Here is a 19,383-nt window from a genome sequence, read left to right on the forward strand (position 1 = left end):
GAAGCAGGCAGAAGCCTCGGAAGTGCCGCTTTCATCCGCATCATAAAGTTGGCTCTCATCCAGCCGCTTTACTCGTGCACTTATGCTGCTGCTGCTTTTGGACCAACGCGGTTACACGACATGAGAGTGAGCGCTGGGGAAAAAAAGCGAGCGAGCCAGACAAACCCTGACAGGGCGAGGCAGCCAGATCATGACGCATGTTGCAGGGAAAGCCTCCAAATCATCTCCTTGGGAGTAAATTACCAAGCTTGCCAATCACATTACAAATAAGCAGCATATTGGATGATGGGTATATTTCTCAAGAAAATGATTACGCAACCTCGACACGTATACACTCTTAAAATTGCTGGGTCAAAATGAACCCAAATTGGTCGGAAATAAATAGCGGGGCAAACTTCAACCCAATCTGCTGTGTCAAAATATTTCAATCAACCTTGTATAAATCTACAGCTACTCAGCGAATGGGTTCGGAAAACAACGGCATTTATTTCTAGCGTGCGCAGAAACGTGGTATGCGTTACAATATCATTGAGGTTTCTTTTGATGGAAGTCGGCGTGATTGCAGGATAAGTGCTCATCATGCTCGCAGCTGAAAAATGTCCTGCAATTTAACAAGTTTGCGGTGATCTCATTGCATTGACCGACACCGTCAAATAAAAACGCGAAAAAAAATATGCACGCTTATAGACGAATTCCCTGCGTGTGCAAGTGGTTAGCGCGTCAATCGAGGTTTCATCAAGGCATTTGACGCACACGAATAAGACCTTCGTATAGTCTACAAAGTTTTACGGTAGTAAGGACTCTATGAAAACTAATCCATCGCAGGACACACACTCACACACGAAGGATTTTGAGATTTCAATTAACCCACTTTGAACAATTTGGATTTAAAAGAACAAAAAAGAAGAAAAAAAGTCTTTCTTACCAAACACTCTCACACCAGAGGATAAAAAAAAAAATCAATATAGATATTCAATAAGCAGGCTTTTGTTGACTTTGATCGAAAGGAATCAATCGGAATCAAAATTGCTATGTGGCTTTAGTCTTCTTATTGGAATGTGGGAGGAAATTGAATCCCCCCTCTCCCAAAAAAAAAAAAAAAAAGAGCTAAGAATTTGGCTCATTGTGTGGAATTGTTGATTCAATGCGGCTTGAGGCCATTGACTGAACTTGGCTGCGGTCGAAAGAAGCCCAGAGTTTGTCAGTTACGGTTAGCTGAGCTGACGTTATAATTTGCTTAATATGACAATGGAAAAAAAAACCTTAACATTTCAAGGCAACAAACTAATAATATTTTAAGTTGGGTATTTCAACAAAAAAGAATTAAGAGTTTACAGAACCCAACTTAAAAATACAAATAAAAACAACTTACTTGCTGTGTTGGACTAACTAACGCACTAAACTATTTTCTTTTACAGTTCCATTGAGACACAAACTGAATGGTGTGTGTGTGTGTGCCTGCATTAACGACATCCACTGAGCGCATGTAGACGCTTAGTTCGAGTGTCCATGGCGCTCAGCGACCATTCAAAAAAAGATATCAGCGAAACAGCAAGCGATTGAAAATGTGAAGGACTACGACACATTCTCTGACATTGACGGCAAATCCTTGCTGACTTGCAGCATCAAATAACATTCAGGGGAGTTAGCTGCCCTTATTGTGATGTGATGGTATTTTTCACCCGTGACCAAATGAGGTCACGGTTTCGCAAGAAGGACATCCATCTTCGGCATCGCGTACCCTCATTCGGGTCATGGGTGTTCTGCAGCCTATCCCAACAGATTTTGCGGCAACCAGGGCGTTTGCAAATCAATCATGAACTCCACGTTGCCAAATAGCTTTGGTAATAAAGACTGCAGGTGTGGCAAAATGTTTCGATTGTCATGCTTGGGTTGAATATTAAAAAAAAAAAAAAGACAGAGTCATGACAACGGAGCAATAAGTTAGTCAATTGTAAGTTTTCATTCTATTTTCAATTCAATTGTGGATCAATTAGTGACGCAGATGTTGCTAATGTCAAGCGAAAAGCTGAGGGAGCATAAGATTTATAAGTTCCAAACGCTACACTTGACTCCCAGATGAACAAAACAGACATCCATCATGTGGTTTTATCATAAATTGAGGCCAACACCGCCGCATACTGACACAAAATAGCAGGGAGTTGCACGAGGACTTCTTGTAGCTTGTTCAAGTATTACTAGCATGGTTTATATGTCGAAAGAGATTTAAAAAAATGATTTCGGACAATTTTGACGAAATTTTATCTTCACAATGTATGCCACGTGTAAATGTTATGTGGAAATGTTTCATGTATTTAACAGCCGAGGGAGGAATTCCAAGGGGAAAAAAAAATCAACTTTAGTTCCACTGAAAAGGTACGGACGGGAAAGCCTGGAGCTAATACATTTTTGACTTGTTGAATGATGCAATTTGTCTCAAGTCCAACAAATGTTGCTCCACACCCCAAAATGTTCTGATCCGAAATCCAAAGCAGAAGTCAATGGTCGCAATGATTCACAGCCACTTTACTGCAAACGGACAAACAATTAACGGTGAAATTATATTAGTCACATGTTCTTACATGCATGCGTTTACACATTCACTACCTAGAGCACAGGTGTCAAACTCAAGGCCCGGGGGCCAGATCTGGCCCATGACCTCATTTTATGTGGCCCGCAAAAGTGCAAATCTTGTATAATCAACTTCCGATTTCTAGGATATTTTCTTCACTTTTATCAACATTGAGATATGAGATATTGCCATTTATTTGTTCCCAATCCTCCCCCTTTAAAATAAATCCAAAATACTTAAAGGCTTCTGATTTTAAAACTGGCTTGAGATAAATTTTTTTGTGTATATTTTTATGAATAAGGCCGGAGGGTCGATGTCGGAAGGGTACCTAGGTTGCGGCCGCAGGGTCAAGTGACCAGCTCTGGGAAAGACAAACTATAACTTGTACACTAGATGGCAGGGAGGGCGGAGTTTTGGCACAAATCAATGCGAGGCACTGATTGCCAAAAGCTGTCATGGGCACTTGCACTCTACTCCACCCTTTGGCCATCTGCACTGAGTGGTGCTTCTGCATGTGTTGGGGGACATCGAGAGGTGGGCGGGGGTCCGTTGCATGTGAATTCATTACATTTGCCTACATGCAAAGTTTCCAGTGTCACTACAGAGGGTGAAGACTGACTTAAAGCTGCTAAGACACAAGTGGATCGCATATAGAACTGCAGATGGGAAATTGAGATCCAGTCATTGAAACATGAACAAATTGAGCAAAAGACTTTAAAAGCTAATTTAAATCAAGAATTCTAATAAGCAAGCATGTAGGAACAACAACCCACTTGTAGCACTTGGATAGCAACGAGCATACTGTACATACAGTAGAAAAACTCAAGCTTTGTATGCAATTAATGCAGAACAAACATCTTGTGTTCAAAGTGATTGATGATCATTCGCTGTACTAATTTGTTTGATCAATAGATCAGATTGTGTCACTCGAGTTTGACATCTAGTTTAGATGTGTAAAATGTGTATGCAAAAGAAAAAGGTCTCTAATAAATGTCTACAAAATCCTCACCATGAAAAAAATGGGATTGTATATACGCACTGTAGGAACCAGTATATAGTTGATTTAATATTTATATAAATGTTTTACGCTTTTTAAATCAACTTCCCTCCAATTCTGAATTTTCTGCCAAGTCTTAGCACGCAATTCATGTAATTAAAATTCTTTCAAGTTCGTCACAGGGATTTTTTTTTTTTTTAATAAATGCAAACCTCCTAAGAAATGTGCATCAAAATGACAGTTTGCATATTTAAAATGCACAATATGATGCAACAACAGCAACTCGTGAAAAGAGAAAAGTTTTAGATGGTCAATTAACTGATGAAACTTGTCACTTACTCAACAGAATGACGACGTGAAGAAAAATACTTCTCTTTTGAACATGGTCCATGGCTCCGTCGATTTGTGGGCAAAATCCACCACCCGTCCAAAAAACAAGAGTCCGCGCTTGCTCGGGCGCCTTTAGCTCCTCATGAAGCCGCAGAGGAGACGCACGCAAGCGGCCCCAAGAGACGCGGCGGGCTGGTGCGGCCGTTGGTTGGTTGCTCGCTTGTTGGCCCGAGTTGCGCACTGGTCGATGTGTGGTGATGTGTTTAGTGAGGTTTGGAGTGATGCTGATGCTGATGCACTGACGTCACTACCACGATCCTCTCCGCCCTCCCTGCGGAGAGAAGCGCTTGCTTCCATTCTGACGACGTGCGTGACGACTCCTTTTTTTTTTTTTTTTTTTTTTTTTTTTTTAAATCTTCCTTTACTCCCACAACCTTAAAAATAATTGTTCCAATTGTAATTTCCTATTTAATATATATATATATATATATATATATATATATATATATAATGACAGCTCAATTGTTACAGCTACATCTGTGAAATGTGCTATCTAAATAAAATTGTATTGACTGCAGTGATTAAAAAAAAAAAAATACAATTCTGGAATATTTCATTACATCTAAGTTTCTCTTTAATGAATATATGCGAACGTATTTGCCAGCCAAAAGTTTTTACTTCACGTAGGCATTCAAAAGGAGCACGCAAATAAATTTGCAATGAATAGACGTCAACATTTTTGATAAATGAAGGCGTATCCACTAGTGTAACTATCTTAGTAGAAATAAAAGAAAATGCGAATTTAAATAAAACTACTTCTCATGGCTGAGTTTTATGTTTGAAGTTATACATTACTGTATATAGGCCGAGTTTAGTCGACTCCTTTTTTTGTCAAAGTAGTCTGAATTATTTTAAAAGATTAAAAATGAGGAAATAAAACATGTTTTAAAGTATGACATAAATGATACATTTAAAAAGAAATATTAATAAAGGATCGTCCTTTCTTATTTTATATACATTATATATTCTATAAATGCAGACACCAAAATGAGATTATTTTTCTTGGACACCAAGTTCCCAGGCAGAGTTAACGAGGTTTAGTCGCATAACTAACATGACAGGAAGTCGGACAGCCAGTCAAAGGAAATGAATGCAATCAATTTGATTGCCATTAGGATTGTCTATTTTTATTCATTTCACCACTGAATCATTACTTGGTATCGAATTTGAGTAAACAAGGAAATGTATCAAAAAATAGCTTCTTAATTGGTTGTCTACAAATCGATGGACAACAAACGTAGGTCATTCGTTATCTGTACATTTCCGAGAAAATCTGTGAGCAAGCCATTCTGAATGCCCTCCCCGCTATTACACAACAGTAATTTTACGTAACTGCCCACACAAAGTTTCTCTGCCCCTGAAATGGTCAACTAGGCTGGGTGATGATTCAAAGCACTTTCAAGCAACGACCGAACTAACACTTTCATGTCGAGCCAAAATCATGCAGAAATACTCAAATTCCTCACAGGCCCCTGCTATCAAAGCTAAATGGTAAGCAGAGCTGCAATGAGGTTAGTTGCCCAATGAGAGCCAGTCATTTCCATGCTACCCCCTCAAAACAAGCCAACTCTACTCTCATTCTCCTCATTTCCTTGAATTTGATTTGAATCAGGAGTGTGTATTAAATATTAGACATGCGTTACAATAAAGAGGAATAGTGCCATCTACTGTAGCAAGTAACGTCAAGCCGCACAGTTGATGCCAATAGATCATTGTTAAACTGCTCGGAGTGATTTCCTTTGAGTAAACAATGTGTTCATTCAGTTGTGTCGTTTTTTTTTTTACTGGCTCATTCACATTTTTAAATGTTCAAGACTATTCTGTCACCAAGGAACAACTTTTGCTCATAAATGCCCGACATCCTCACCACTTTCGCTTTAGCGGTCCCCCGTGGAACATTCAGACGTCGTCACCACTACGGTTGCTTAGTTATACAAGGGAATGTGTGGAAGGCACAATGTGAAGATGAATGCTAATTAAGAAAGAGGAAAGGAAGCACATAATGAAGCAGGTATAAACTCCTCATTAAGACGGCAGTGGGGGAACAATCAGGTCGACAAAAACTTCAGTCAATGATCATAATAACATCATAACACATAGTATCTTCTCGAACTATGAGTCACACTTTTTTCATAGTTTGGCTTTTGCAGCAACTTATACTCAGGTGTGACTTGTACACCGTCTATTAATATTAGAGCGGCACCACGAGCGAGTGCAACTCTCCTCACCGTCGTCAAAACCTGCCTCATTCAAAGTTTAAACAGCATATCTGTTTTGCAACTGCGGGCATCAATCACTCAAAAGATTCCATTGGTAAACCGAGGCTTTCAACACTTTGTCTTATTTAAACATTCATCCATAAAGTAGCAACAATGGTCTACATTCTTGGCAGCGATTTGAATCTTTGATATCCGTCAAAACAAAAGGCAGACAGCAGGGAGTAGCGGAGCAGCCAAATCAAACTGAAAAAGAAATTCATAATGCTGTCGTAAAATGTTTTTTTTTAATTTTTTTTTTTACTTGTTTTGGTGCATTGTGTCGACAGTTCATAAAGTAGAAAATGGATAATGGGTATAAGAGGCATCTTCATATCTGGTAAAAGAACATGAGGCGCATTCAAATGTCAACGTGCTCACCCGCATTCCCAGACATAAAAAGTATCGATATCTGTTGTGGATGCTGTGCGGTGAAAAGATAACGCCAGACTTATCTCCACTTGTGAGCATTTGGTGGAGGCTTGAGTGATGTGACTGATACTTGAGCTGAATGAAAGATCAATAAACAACTCGTTCAAGTACATCGTTGATTCTCTGAAGCTGCCCGCCATCAATAATCCAAATCACATGTGCATTTGTGCTCAATGTACACAAGACCGCTTTGAAATTTCCCAGTAAATCCAAACACGGATGTCATCCTCAGAAATGACTAGGTGGTAATTGTGAATTTGAAGTTGCTTCCACGGTTCCAAAGCCACCCTGTATCTAGTTTTCGGATAATGTGGATCAGATAATGGTTTGTTCTTACAGGATTAGTACAGTATTTTCTAAGCAGGTCACGCTCTTTTAATGTGTTTTATTGACTCGGTCGAAATGGTAGGCATTAACAAGCACCATTGGTAACAACATCAGGCTGTTTTTTTTTCCTTCCGCTTCGCTCCTTCCACGTCACTGCAGTGAATCTTGACCTTCATAGCCTACCTGATGCTTGTCGTGTGGCCTTGATGAACTCCATTTACTGCTGTTGTGCATTAAAGGCATTCATGGAAAAGTCCATTGTGTTCTTTGTAAAAGTAGTGAGTTTCCAAAATAAGTAAACGTGTTCAACTCATTTTTACAATTGCATTTATTCCCGCACACTGAAATGCATTGGGAAGACTGCTCAATTACTCAAACTCCATCAAATGTGTAATTCTTCCTCCGAAATAGAAAAAAGATGATACGCTGTCCAAATAATAATAGTGTCTCATTTTTTTTTACAAACTCAAACATTTTCTGTCAAATTCTAAAAGATTTTGTATTGCAGTTTCCGACCGAACTTGTCTTTTGATTTTTATAAGCACCAATTTTGAGAACTTCTTCACATGTGCACTGCATGGAGCCAACTAAACATGTGGTACCTGTGAACTACTTTTTCAGGCCAGGATGTTTACTTCTTAGCTCTGTGTTCTGACGTTCATGAAGGAATGTGACATACTCACGTATATAAAGTGCAAACATATACTTTGAGTTTAGACGAACGTGAGAATGTAATCAATCATTTAGACATGCAAAAAAATAAAAAATAAATAGCCACTCCATCTTCAAAGGCGTGAGTGAGCAGAAGACGTTTAAATATTGGCTGATTGCTGATTATGAAAGCAACTGTGCTTTAATAATAGCAAACAGAGCAGCTAATGACGTGGTCCATGTGTGTGAACCGCAAGAAAATCGAAAACAAAGGACGGCGACACGTTTTGTGTCACACAATGCCGTACAATTAGGAAAAAGCGACTGGAAATATATCTCAGGTAAAAAAATTCTAATAAAATAAAAAAAATTACGTCTTCTTTTCCCTCAATGTGCTGTATTGACAGAACATATTTGGCACTCACCAAAAAAGTAAACTTCATGAAAATCAGTTGAGAAATGAGCATTACTCTTCTTGTCCCACCCAAAATGGCCGCCACATAGACATATTTGTTCGCCAGGCTGGAACATGCTAGCATATCTTTTCATATCAGTAGGAAACATGCATAGGATTCTTTTACATACGGACAATTTTGAATCTTCAATCAACCTTACATAAATTTGAATGTGGAAGGAAACCGCATCAGAAGAAAATCTAATAAACAAAACACAAATATAAAAGCACACCTGTTTTTGCACCCAGTTAAAGACTTTTTCTTTGGACCCAAACGTTCCATTCATATTACAAAAACAAATGACTTTTAATGTGAACGGATTTGCCAAGATAATCCACCCACTGTGTGAGTTATTAAAATACTCTTTAGACATTACGATTATTGCATCGATGTGCCTTCGGCTTCCGGTATTAAAAAGAAACTCTAAAATGTGCAATTTTGTCGCGCAAATCCTAGCAAAAGTGGCTTCTGTATATTCTGTGGGCATACGTGCACCCTCCAAAAGTTGTGCATGTTAAAATAAGTGATGGTCAAAATACTATGGCTCTGATCTGGACTACTTTTACTTCATAGTTTACAACGTTTTTTTTTTAATGAATGGAAACCACAACTAATGAGACAGAGTGATTAAACAATTGCTAAACGAATAGAAATGCCACTGACAATCGGACAATTCATGATGGAGCGTGACTTCAGAACTCTGCTTTAACCATGCTGCTGTCCATGTACGTAAAAGTCACAATAAAAAATCATGCCAAACTTCGTCTAATTTTATAGTGGTTATGGATTCTTTTAAACTGATTGTAATACTTTTTTTTGTTGTTTGTAATAGTAATGTCTCATCCTGAACAAACCCTTTGATGTGACGTACTTGCCCAAGATTAAACGTCGTACTCCAACCAACTAAATTATTGTGGTCATTTGTTACATACTTACTGTTAACAATTCAATAACTATACTTTGGCTTTTTGTTTTTTTAAATATTCATACAAAATAAGGATCAACCTCAACACTGGTAACATAAAAACAGAATGAGAAGAATGATTATGTACACAAGTGACAGGGAGGAAGCAGATTCCTGTATCATCATAAACTAATCACAAAATAAAACCAGTCAGGGCTATTTAAAATATAACAAAAAAAATGAATTCATATATTTTAATAATAAAATATTTTAATAAATAAAAAAACAAAAATCAGGATGAACCTAAAACATACAGTAAACTTTTGAGCGTAATTTGTCCTTTCTCTGGACTGGTGAAAGTAAAGGCATACCTTTTTCGGTGGGGTGGCCATAAGTGCGCGCATATACACGCGTGTTCAGTCACATGGTTGTAACCACCTTTGGAACTGAGAATTCATTGTTTACGATACAATCCACAGTCTGGGTTTCATGAAATAAAACCTAAGGAATGTGTTGGGCAAGATCTGTTTGTGTGTGTATTTTTTATTTTTTTCATTTAAACTGAAACGCACGCAGAAAATAACTGAGCATTATAGAAAATATAAAAAAAATGGGAAACAACTGTGTTTGCATTTTAAAACTGAAGCATTCGGGGACTACAGGATTTAGGATTCTGTTCGCGCACAATCCACAAGCTCACGTTTCTACCGCATGAAATGGACATTTGTATTTCCAAGCTGGAAATCCAGTCAATTATTTTGCATTCAAAAATATTAAAGTACATTGTTGGTACACATTGCCAGTCTCTGTGGTACTAAAATGAAATGTTTTTTTGTTATTTATGTCATTCTCATGCTCCTTCCAAGAATATACGATCGGTTCCAAAATGATTACATACCATGCCCTGCCTGGTTGCTGGTAGGCCACATTCTTGAAGTGCATTTATATTTTATTATTCAAATAATGTAAGCCATTGACATGTTTAATTTCACTGACTTTTTTGTTCCATTTTTTGGTGGACGCACTTTGCAACTTTTTGTTAAATAAATGAGGCATACTGTCATGTTGTGTCTATAACATTGTATTGCATTGTAATTTGGCTATTTATGTTAATTACTATTTGCCAACGCAATATGGACCTCGTTAGACTTGAATTTTGTGTTCCGCCCACTATATGAGTAATTACAATTAACTGTAGCCTAAATTTAACAAGTAACATTTCACTACACAGACTTTTAATTCCCCTGTTCTATTCTATTTATCCATTTATCCTTTTTTATTTTTTGTTTGCTTAGGTTGAAAATTTTGGTTTTAATTGCTTTTATCGATGTACAGTGTCCTTGAGGGTCTTGAAAGGCGCTTGCAAATTGAATGTATTAATATTGTTATTATTATTATTATTACTTTAATGTTGTTATTAAACATTAATTACAAATGTGACTAGTAATATATATTACAATAGACTTTGGAAGTAACTTGCCTGACACTGTTTAATCAGAGTCTCTTAGGCCACGGCCCAAAATTTTGGAAACCTGAACTGGTAAAAAAAAAAAAAACATTTAACGATATAGCTCCACAATTCAGTCCATCAGTATTCTCAATCTTTAGACGTTTTGATTCATTATCTTCAAACATGCCTAATGTATTTGGAAGAAAGAAAATCTCAGAATTCACTTTTTAGGGCCTTTAATCATTTCGAATTTCTATTGGAAAAACTGGAAGAACACATGGCGCTCAATTGGCTTCCCAGAACGGAACGTGGTGGTTCCCATCAAGGTACAAAGGTACCGTCCAAAACATCTGATTTACAGCAGCAAGAAAGTTTTCAATAAACTTAAATCCTCGTTGCCACAAAGCAGATTACCAAACATGAGGATGTAACTAGAGGCCATGTTGTTGACATATGCAGCAGTCGACTCCAGCTCTGTTTTGTGTCTTGTGTTAGTTAGCCAAATAAAAGCATCGAAATCGTTACCACTCGAACCTTTCCAAAAATTGAAAGTGTTTAGTACACGTGGTATCTAAAAGCACTCAAATGTAAAACATCCTTGACGCAGAAGGGGTCGGAAAGGGTATAAACAGACATTGGGGAATTGTCCAGATTGTAAAATTGGTTGTCCGCTTTTACATTTTTCTTTTTACTTCAGCCAAAGAAAAATAACCTCTCATTTCTGCTGATCTATTTACAGAAAAAGGGGGAATTCCTCACATTCACATGGATGCTATCATTCACATTCAGTATTTCCATGTGACAGCAGCTTTGGAGTTTTGTCCAGAATAAATAGAAGTGGACACGCTGTCTTTAACCGGAGCAGATTCGAACAAAGCTGCAAAAGGCCAATCTCCGCTTTTCACAATCTCAATATCTTTTTCTTATTAGTTTGTTTTTAGGCATAGATTTAAAAATTTTGTAGATTTTTTTTTTTTTAATGAGAAAAACATTTAGATTATCTTTCGGAATTCGTTACTGTTATACCGGGACCAGGTTTTTCATAATTTCAAACCTAGATTGGTTGATAGCCAATCACGCAGCACATTTCGACAAACATTCCGACTCACATTCACATCTACACAAATTGAAAAGAGTGACAACCAAATATAAATGATAATTTAATGTTAATTTAATATTAAAAAGAGATTTGCAGTATTTGTTAAAATCAGAGTAGACAATTTTAAGTTTCGGTCTAGATTTTCTGCTGCAACTTGAAAACAACAAATCATTTCAGCAAAATATTCTTAAAATTGAAAACGTATTTCCGTTACGAAGCCACATGAAGCGATCCGCCTCCCGGGACTTGAGTTTGAGTCCGGAGAAGTAGACTCTTCAGATAACCTAAGACACATGTTTCTTTAACGTGGGAGGGAGCTACTTCAAATCCTTTTCGCATTAATTTACTATTAATATCGTAATTCGTAACAGTTCTCCGATTGATTTCACAGTCCAGAGCTTTGATATAGGATGGAGATCTTGGAGTGATTAATTAAACTAATGAATAAAGCCTCACGAGCAATATCATCTTTATACAGACTAAATATTGATATCGAAAGACAAAGATGCAAGAAACAAGAGAAAATATGAGACCTGGTGGAATCACGGGTGGAGCAACGAATGAGTACACGAGGCAATGTATAAACATTTATGAAAAGAGTCAGGAAACAGAGGAACATACACAACATGGAGAAATACCAAATCAAATGACTCAGACAAGAAAGCATTTGTAATTTGGGGGACCTTACGAGCAAAACATTGAAAAAAGGCGAAAAAAAAAAAAAAAATCCAATAAAACTGGCTTCCCCTCTCCTGAACGCTATTGTTGTTATTTTGGGTCTAATACCGGCATCGGTTACGTTGTAACTCGACTGAGTATTTGCACATGTTGCAAGGATTAAAGAAGGGTGTAAAACCCCCAAATATAGTGCGCCAAATTAAGTCAATAACCATCTTTGGTGACACTTTATGGTTAACCAATGTTTTTAAATGAGCAAAAGAGGAAATTAATTACTTGCGTTCCAAATCTGTCGCGTTTCAAACATTTCTTTCAGTTTGATCAAATTCCCGCTGGCAGCAGAGGTGGACAGCATAGGGGTTTTTGTTTGTTTTCTTTCTATTTGGATCTCTTTTGGGATTAAGTTATTCAGGAAGAGAAAATTATCTTTGTTGATTGTTAAAGCAAAACATAAGTCAGGGTGTTCAGGAGTCAAATGACTCAAAAAAGTTCTTTTTCTGATACCGTCAGAAAATATTTATTTACCGTGCAGTACATGACGCCCGTCAGCGCACACCAGACACCATTTACAGAGCCTCTGATTAATAGAGTGACTGCCTTGATATATAGCATTGTTCATAATATACCCATCTTTTCTCAGGCCCTACTGCCAGATGAATTGGGACCATAGACAAGGTGGAAGGAATTATGAAAAGTTCAAAATAACAGTAATGGCCTCAAAACAGCCTTTTTTTTTCAACCGCAGCAGAACTCTTTAAATACCAAAGCCCAGTTTCTTACTGATGAGTTACTGCTCTCCTTCTAAAACCATATAGGCACTTAATGTTTCTGAATAATTTACAACGGTGTTTCTTTGAACCTCCCCATAAAGTTTTTCTTTATAAATTCAGTGCATCATAACTCTTCATAGAACACAAACCACTTTGTGACATCTATCGCTGTGGCGATCTATTTGTAGTAAACTAAAGTTTGTCCTGCAGTCTGGCTGTTCTCGGCTGGAGCTGCAGCACCAACCCCCTCCCCCATCACTTCAAATTTTCACACTCTGCGTTCCTCTGACCCTTGTTTGATGAAGTCTACATCTCCGAAGAACGTCTCAAATTGAATCATTAAATTTGATTAGAAGAATCTTATTACTTTGAATGGCAGTAATAAGACTGTCTCAATGTTTCATTTTGGGAATTGCGCCCAATCATGAAAGGAGACTTGATTGTTGACAGCAGGGCAGATTTTCAAGGAATAATTAAAAGAATGTGACATTTCTTCATTCTGTTTGGGATTGTCCAGACAAAAACGTCTGGAGACACAACTTGGTTCTCACCAGTTTTTGTCACACTGGTGTCACATAGACAGCTTTTGGGAGGAGAAAAAACAGCGAGAGAAGCTTGTTCATAACCAATCTTCGTTTTGACATTTCATTGCATTTGCGTAGTTCAAACGAAACAGACAATGTGCGATCTTTGCAACTACATGTACATATAATTACGAATACAAATATTTTTTTATTATTTCATATCTTAAACATTCATTCCTTGCATTGAGAACAAATTGTTCACGACAATAACACCAAATATGGTTTCGATATTGAGTCCATACATTTTCCAAATATTTTCTCACATGAGCCTCATCCCACAATTGTAAAATCTACCTCACAATTTGATGATTTGTAAACAGGAAATGAAATAAAGTCAGAGATTCCTCTCACACGGCAAACTCCTTTGCACTGTCAGAGCTTCCAGCAGTGAAAGCATGTTTTTACATCTATTGGTGCTTAAGTAAGAATATTTATGCTGCTAGAGAAAAGGGTTATTAAAAAAAAAACAAAAAAAAAAACAATGCGAGTTGGATCTCAATCGTCATCATCCTCAAAGTTATGTCATAGTTTTGCATCATTCCACTCCATGTCGGCTGGAGAAAGTGATCTTTATTGTCTTAAAACTAACTCCTCGTCGACCCCACACAGACATATCAGATATACTGTCTGTGCTCTTAATCACTGATCCCCAACCTTTTTTTTTTCGCCGCGGACCGGCTCATACAAGACTATAAATTTTGCGGACCGTGAACCGGTAACGGGGGTGGGGGCGGGGGGGGGGGGGGCTGTCCCTTGTTGCTAATGCTAACAGCTAGCTGGAAGCCAGTAGTAGCCACTAGATTCGTGTCATACAATGATGGCGTAATTAACTAGCGGTATGTTAGCATCCAAATTAGCGATGAATAGGATTCGGGATGGTTCGTGTTGATTTTGGTGGAAACTATGGTAATGCCAATTAAAACTGCGATAAAGCAGCCCGAGGTCGTAAGCGGAAGTCAAGGTAGCCGTTTCGAGGGTCAACTTCAAAGTAAAAGTATACTAAGGGATTGGCATCAATGACTAAATTTATTATTTGTCAAGCTTTATTTTGAAGTAAGCCATTTTGGAGGCGACGTGTTCGAGTATGTTTGCAGCTTCTTTGAAACGACGGCGTCCCGACGAGAGACTGGAAAAAAATCCTTTATTCGTCGTGCTTAATCCGTACGGATCATGGGTCAAAAATGATACGTTGCACCATTGGTCACAAATTCATCATAGATGGATGTAACGGAGCGAAGCCCGTCTCTTTTCAAAATAAGATATTTTAAACCTCAAATAAAACCAGAAGTACTGCTATTTTTTATTTTTTTTTTACATCTATGTGGCCCCGGGCTGCGGATTGGTGGTTGGGGACCCCTGCCTTCAAAGGGACCCTTTAATTGGCTGAACATTATCTGTACTTGAAATGTGTATGTCAGCCGTAAAAATGCCCCCACCAAAAGACTCAGTACTGATTTAAGCCTTATTTTGTGACTAATTCAGTCTTAAAAACGCCAACTTTTTATGTCCAAGTGGTGTCACCCTGACACAGGAACAATACGAGCCAAATGCTATAGTTAATAAACTTACCGGGTGTCATTTTCTCATGAAACCCAAAGAATTAAGCGAAATAAAATAAATTGGATGGGCCAAGCAGAGGAAGTAATTTGCAGCAATCATTTCGATGATTCTGACTTGGCTCGGGAGCGATGAAATTTGTATTTTCCATTTTCTGTTGCGTGTGGTGCGGCCGTGCAGCTCCTTGGGCTTGGCTATCGTTCTCGTCGATGCAAAAGCGTCACCGGGTGTTTTGAAGAGCGCCAAACAAAATCTCATGCGTCATTATTATTATTATTATTATTAACAAATAAAAAAAGACGTGAGTGAGAGAAACAAAGTAAGCATTACTTATTCCCCCTTTCTCTAATAGTGAGCGCCTATGGAGTGGGTTATCGTTTTGATAATTTTATAGGTTGAATTGGGATGTGACATAAATTTTGATGAGGATTGAGCGCAGTTTGCGGAAATTACAAGCAAAGTACAATCAGTGATTTAGACAGTTTCTCCGCTGAAGTTGCACCAAGGTGTGGAGAGAGGGAGGGGCTGTGTGTCGATATTGCAGATGGAGACGAGACTCCCAAGTTTATTTTCTTACCGATTTCTCCCCAACAAATTGATGAAATTGAAAATGCCTAAAAAAGACATGGGGAGTTTTTGAGTGAAAAATGGGCCATCCCTGCTCCATGGTCCCTTTAACGGTTTGTCCAGAGGATAGGAATGTGAAATCTACTTTTGTCAAGGGAGGAAGTATGAACAACATGTTTTCCATAAATCATCATATTTAATGTCCCTTCATCAATGGGGGTGACAGGTCATGGTACTAAACACACGATGCTTTGTCTTAAACATTTATTACATCAGACTTGAAGAGTAAGTCGTTTGGTGTTGTCAGGAGAGGTAAACAACAGCTGCCCGACAACATCTGACAATACTCTCCGCTTAGCTTATAAAGTCGGATGCACTGACAAAAGGCAACCACGAAAACTGATAATGCATTGAAAACAGATTATGCTCAATGCTTTGAACATATATGACGTAATTGCATTCAACGCAGAGACTTAAAGATAATTATTTCCAGACTGTGTATAACAACAAATTTTACCCAAATTGACAGGGGGAGTTTTTTTTGTTTTTTTAAAATCTTTTATTTATGAAAACACTGCTCTCCATTTATATTTTCTCTAACCTCACCATCAGGTCACTTTGGCTCAGTAAAAATAAAATGACATACGATAGACTTCCTAGCCTCAGCTGCATATTGTTATTGTTGATGTTGCCAACTAATGACGTCATTGTTATAATGTTATTATAATCTCACTGGTTTTTATTAACTTTGATGAGAAGATGGAATGTAGTGAGGCAGACAAAACCATTTAGAATGAACCACAAAAATCAGTTTCAGAAAATGTCATCAAAAAAAAAAAAATAAAAACTGGAAAAAAAAGTGACATTTTATTTATTTCTTTTATATCATGTTCATTTGAAGCCGTGGGTGTTTTTTCTTTGTGGGTGATTCTCAGATGAGAAACAATCACATAATCCTACCGAAAAACAAAGACCTGAGCTTTTGCAACAGAATCTCGAGTGAGATTAGAATCACTCAAATGAACTACCTGCAATAAGTGACAGTCCACAATATATTCTACAGAGCAGGGGTCACCAACTCTGGTACACGAGGGTCCCTATCTTGCATGTTTCTCCCTCCGCCAACACTCAGGTGGATTAAGCATGAACACGCATGATAGGGAGTGAAGGACGGTCTCCAAGTGTTCTTCAAGCAGTTCCATATAAATGTATTCTGCGCTCTGATTCAGTGCACAGACTCTCGCCAGTCTGTTATGCTTCTGCAATTTACAGGGAATGATGGAAACTGCTTCAACTGGCTGGGAATCAAGTTGGGTGTGTCCACTCCCACAACAGTGCAAACGCCCTTTTCTAACTGAACCCGTATACGAAAATTTCAAAATAAAAGGAAACTCCACCCAATAGCAAAGTTAGACACGACTTGTAAAATCATAAAATTACCACAAGACTCAGTTATCCTACTATTGTGTAGTATATAGTCAAAATAAATTCAAAAACATTAACCATTAAATTACGGTAACATTGCACCATCCAAAATACAGGCCCATACTGTAATGTTAAAATAAATTACAGTATAGAAGCATTTTAGAATATATTACTGACATCAGGGAAGACAGGACTATTATTTGAAAGATAATTTCTTTACAGTGACAAGACTTGTATTTTGGGGAGCTAAAACATGAATTTAAGTTGTAACATCTTAAAAAATGTAAATTCCATTTTTTTTAATGTATAAACAATGCCAACGATGTTAGCTAGCACAAAGCATATTACATGATTTATTTTTATATTGATTGCCTGAAAAATTTTTGTTTTTACTTCTATCTTTAAATTGGGGGACAATGTAAGAGGTAATTAGTTTAATTTCAATATTTTGTTGAATTGCCCAACTTAAAATTTGATCAGTTTGCGCCCTTGGAATTTTCAGTTTACTCTTTTTTTTTTTTTTTCCTCCATTCAGCGTAATGTAAACACAACTTTTATTTTATTTTTTTATGAATGAACTCTGACGCAGTGTGGACACAGCCCTAGAAATAAGACTAAGCAAATAATATATTATTATTATTGCAATAAAAATCAAATCTCTTAAGCACATCACGGGGTCAGGTGTTAAATTATTGAAAGATCACCTTTATATTGGCTAACGAACAAAGCAATGTTCATCATTTTGATGTGAGCTCTCAGATTTAGCGATCTTTGCTCTGCAATCTTTGTGGACGCACACTGGCTCCCATGTCAGAAGGTTCATCGCAGACATTTTATTTTTATTTTCTTCAAGCAAGATTAGTGACTGATTATTTTCCTTTCCCGAATACTGACGTTGCTCACCAGATGACTTGGAAACTTTCGTGATATTCCACTAAATGGAAAAATGCCTTTTTTTTTTCCCTCTCCACACACTCAAGAACCATTTAAGGACATGTTTATGCATATAAAAGGATGTTTGTTTGTTTGTTTTTTTCAATACTCAATGCAAACCAGAACATTTAAGTCGATAGATCAAATTAAAAGATATTATATAACGTAATAAATGTGTTTTGCTTTTATTAAAAAATTTTATGATAGGTGGTTTTGACAAATATGTAAGCGTTAATGAACTTAATTAGAATAGATTTTAAATGGATCGCGTTCAAATATTGCACGCACGTGTTTAGGCACAAGCAGCCGTAAAAAGTGATGTGACAGCCAGACTGCACAAATGACCAGCAGCCACTCATCTGTTCAAATGAACAAAGAGGAGGACAGGCGGGGAGAAAAATGACGCTGATACAAGAACAATGCCCTATTTGGTCTCTCATTTCCACATGAAAGAACATGCCACAGCTTCTTTGTCCAAGTCTTCATTTTTATCTGCTTACGGGTTCACATTTTTTTAAAGACTTTTTCCCTACTCTAAGAGTTAGGAATCGAACTAAAATAAATATTTTATATTAATGGCATCACTTTAAGCAATATTCATTGTATGCCAAACAAAAGACAAAATTGTTGTTTCCCCATGTGAAATAAGTCAACTCGTGACTTTGTGATGAATCCTGTCTCGCCTCCTCACAACTGTGTTAAAAGCACATCCACGCCGATAAAATTCAGCACAAGTGGCAATTAAGTGCGACCGTGACAGCCATTAACCTAAAACGAGGGCAGCGTTACATGGAGCTGTAAGTGCCTCAATCTGTCCTGTCCGATTAATTAGAGTGTATTTGAATTTATACCCATTAAAACCATCAATACTGAACTAATGTGACTTTAAATGTTAACTTTACGTACGGTCATTTCAAGGCTCACGCAATTAGTGCTTCATTATCGAACATTTTGTACATGTAAAAAAAAAAAAAAAAAAAAAAAAAAACGCCATCTGAAGCTAATTTTAAAAAGAGACAAATATCGATAATTATTTTTAAATACATAACTTTTATTCTGTCCTTATAAAATTATTTTGTCTTTGTCGCTGGGGAACTCTAAAGCACTTTGACTGGAAGTGCTCTAGAAATAAATGTATTATTTCTATCTATCATTTGAGTTTTCTTCAAAGTCTACATCCTTTAGAAATCGGCATGGTTATTATGCAAAAAAATTAATTAAAAAAAATAAATAAATCAAGTGCCCGACAGAAAACATTCTTTCCTTTTAAACAGCTGTGGTTGACTTGATAACAACAAACTGGCGGCGAGTGGTGGACGGCTTGATCAATTTGTTGA

The 19,383-nt window shown here is 37.3% G+C and overlaps 1 protein-coding gene across 1 annotated transcript in view; it reads right to left on the bottom strand.

Moving 5' to 3' along the window:
• ltk (leukocyte receptor tyrosine kinase) overlaps positions 1-4,134 on the bottom strand; it is a 58,080-nt gene extending 53,946 nt beyond the window's left edge. Inside the window, exon 1 of the mRNA XM_088315817.1 lies at positions 3,909-4,134. Coding sequence (XP_088171943.1) covers positions 3,909-3,960 — 52 coding nt within the window. The 5' untranslated portion in view covers positions 3,961-4,134. The remainder of the gene's footprint in view (positions 1-3,908) is intronic.
• Between the last annotated feature and the right edge of the window lie 15,249 nt (positions 4,135-19,383).

The sequence above is a fragment of the Idiotropiscis lumnitzeri genome, chromosome 1, assembly GCF_059441095.1.
Source record: "Idiotropiscis lumnitzeri isolate Australia: NSW breed Sydney's pygmy pipehorse chromosome 1, RoL_Ilum_1.0, whole genome shotgun sequence".
In the NCBI taxonomy this organism is placed as follows: Eukaryota; Metazoa; Chordata; class Actinopteri; order Syngnathiformes; family Syngnathidae; genus Idiotropiscis; species Idiotropiscis lumnitzeri.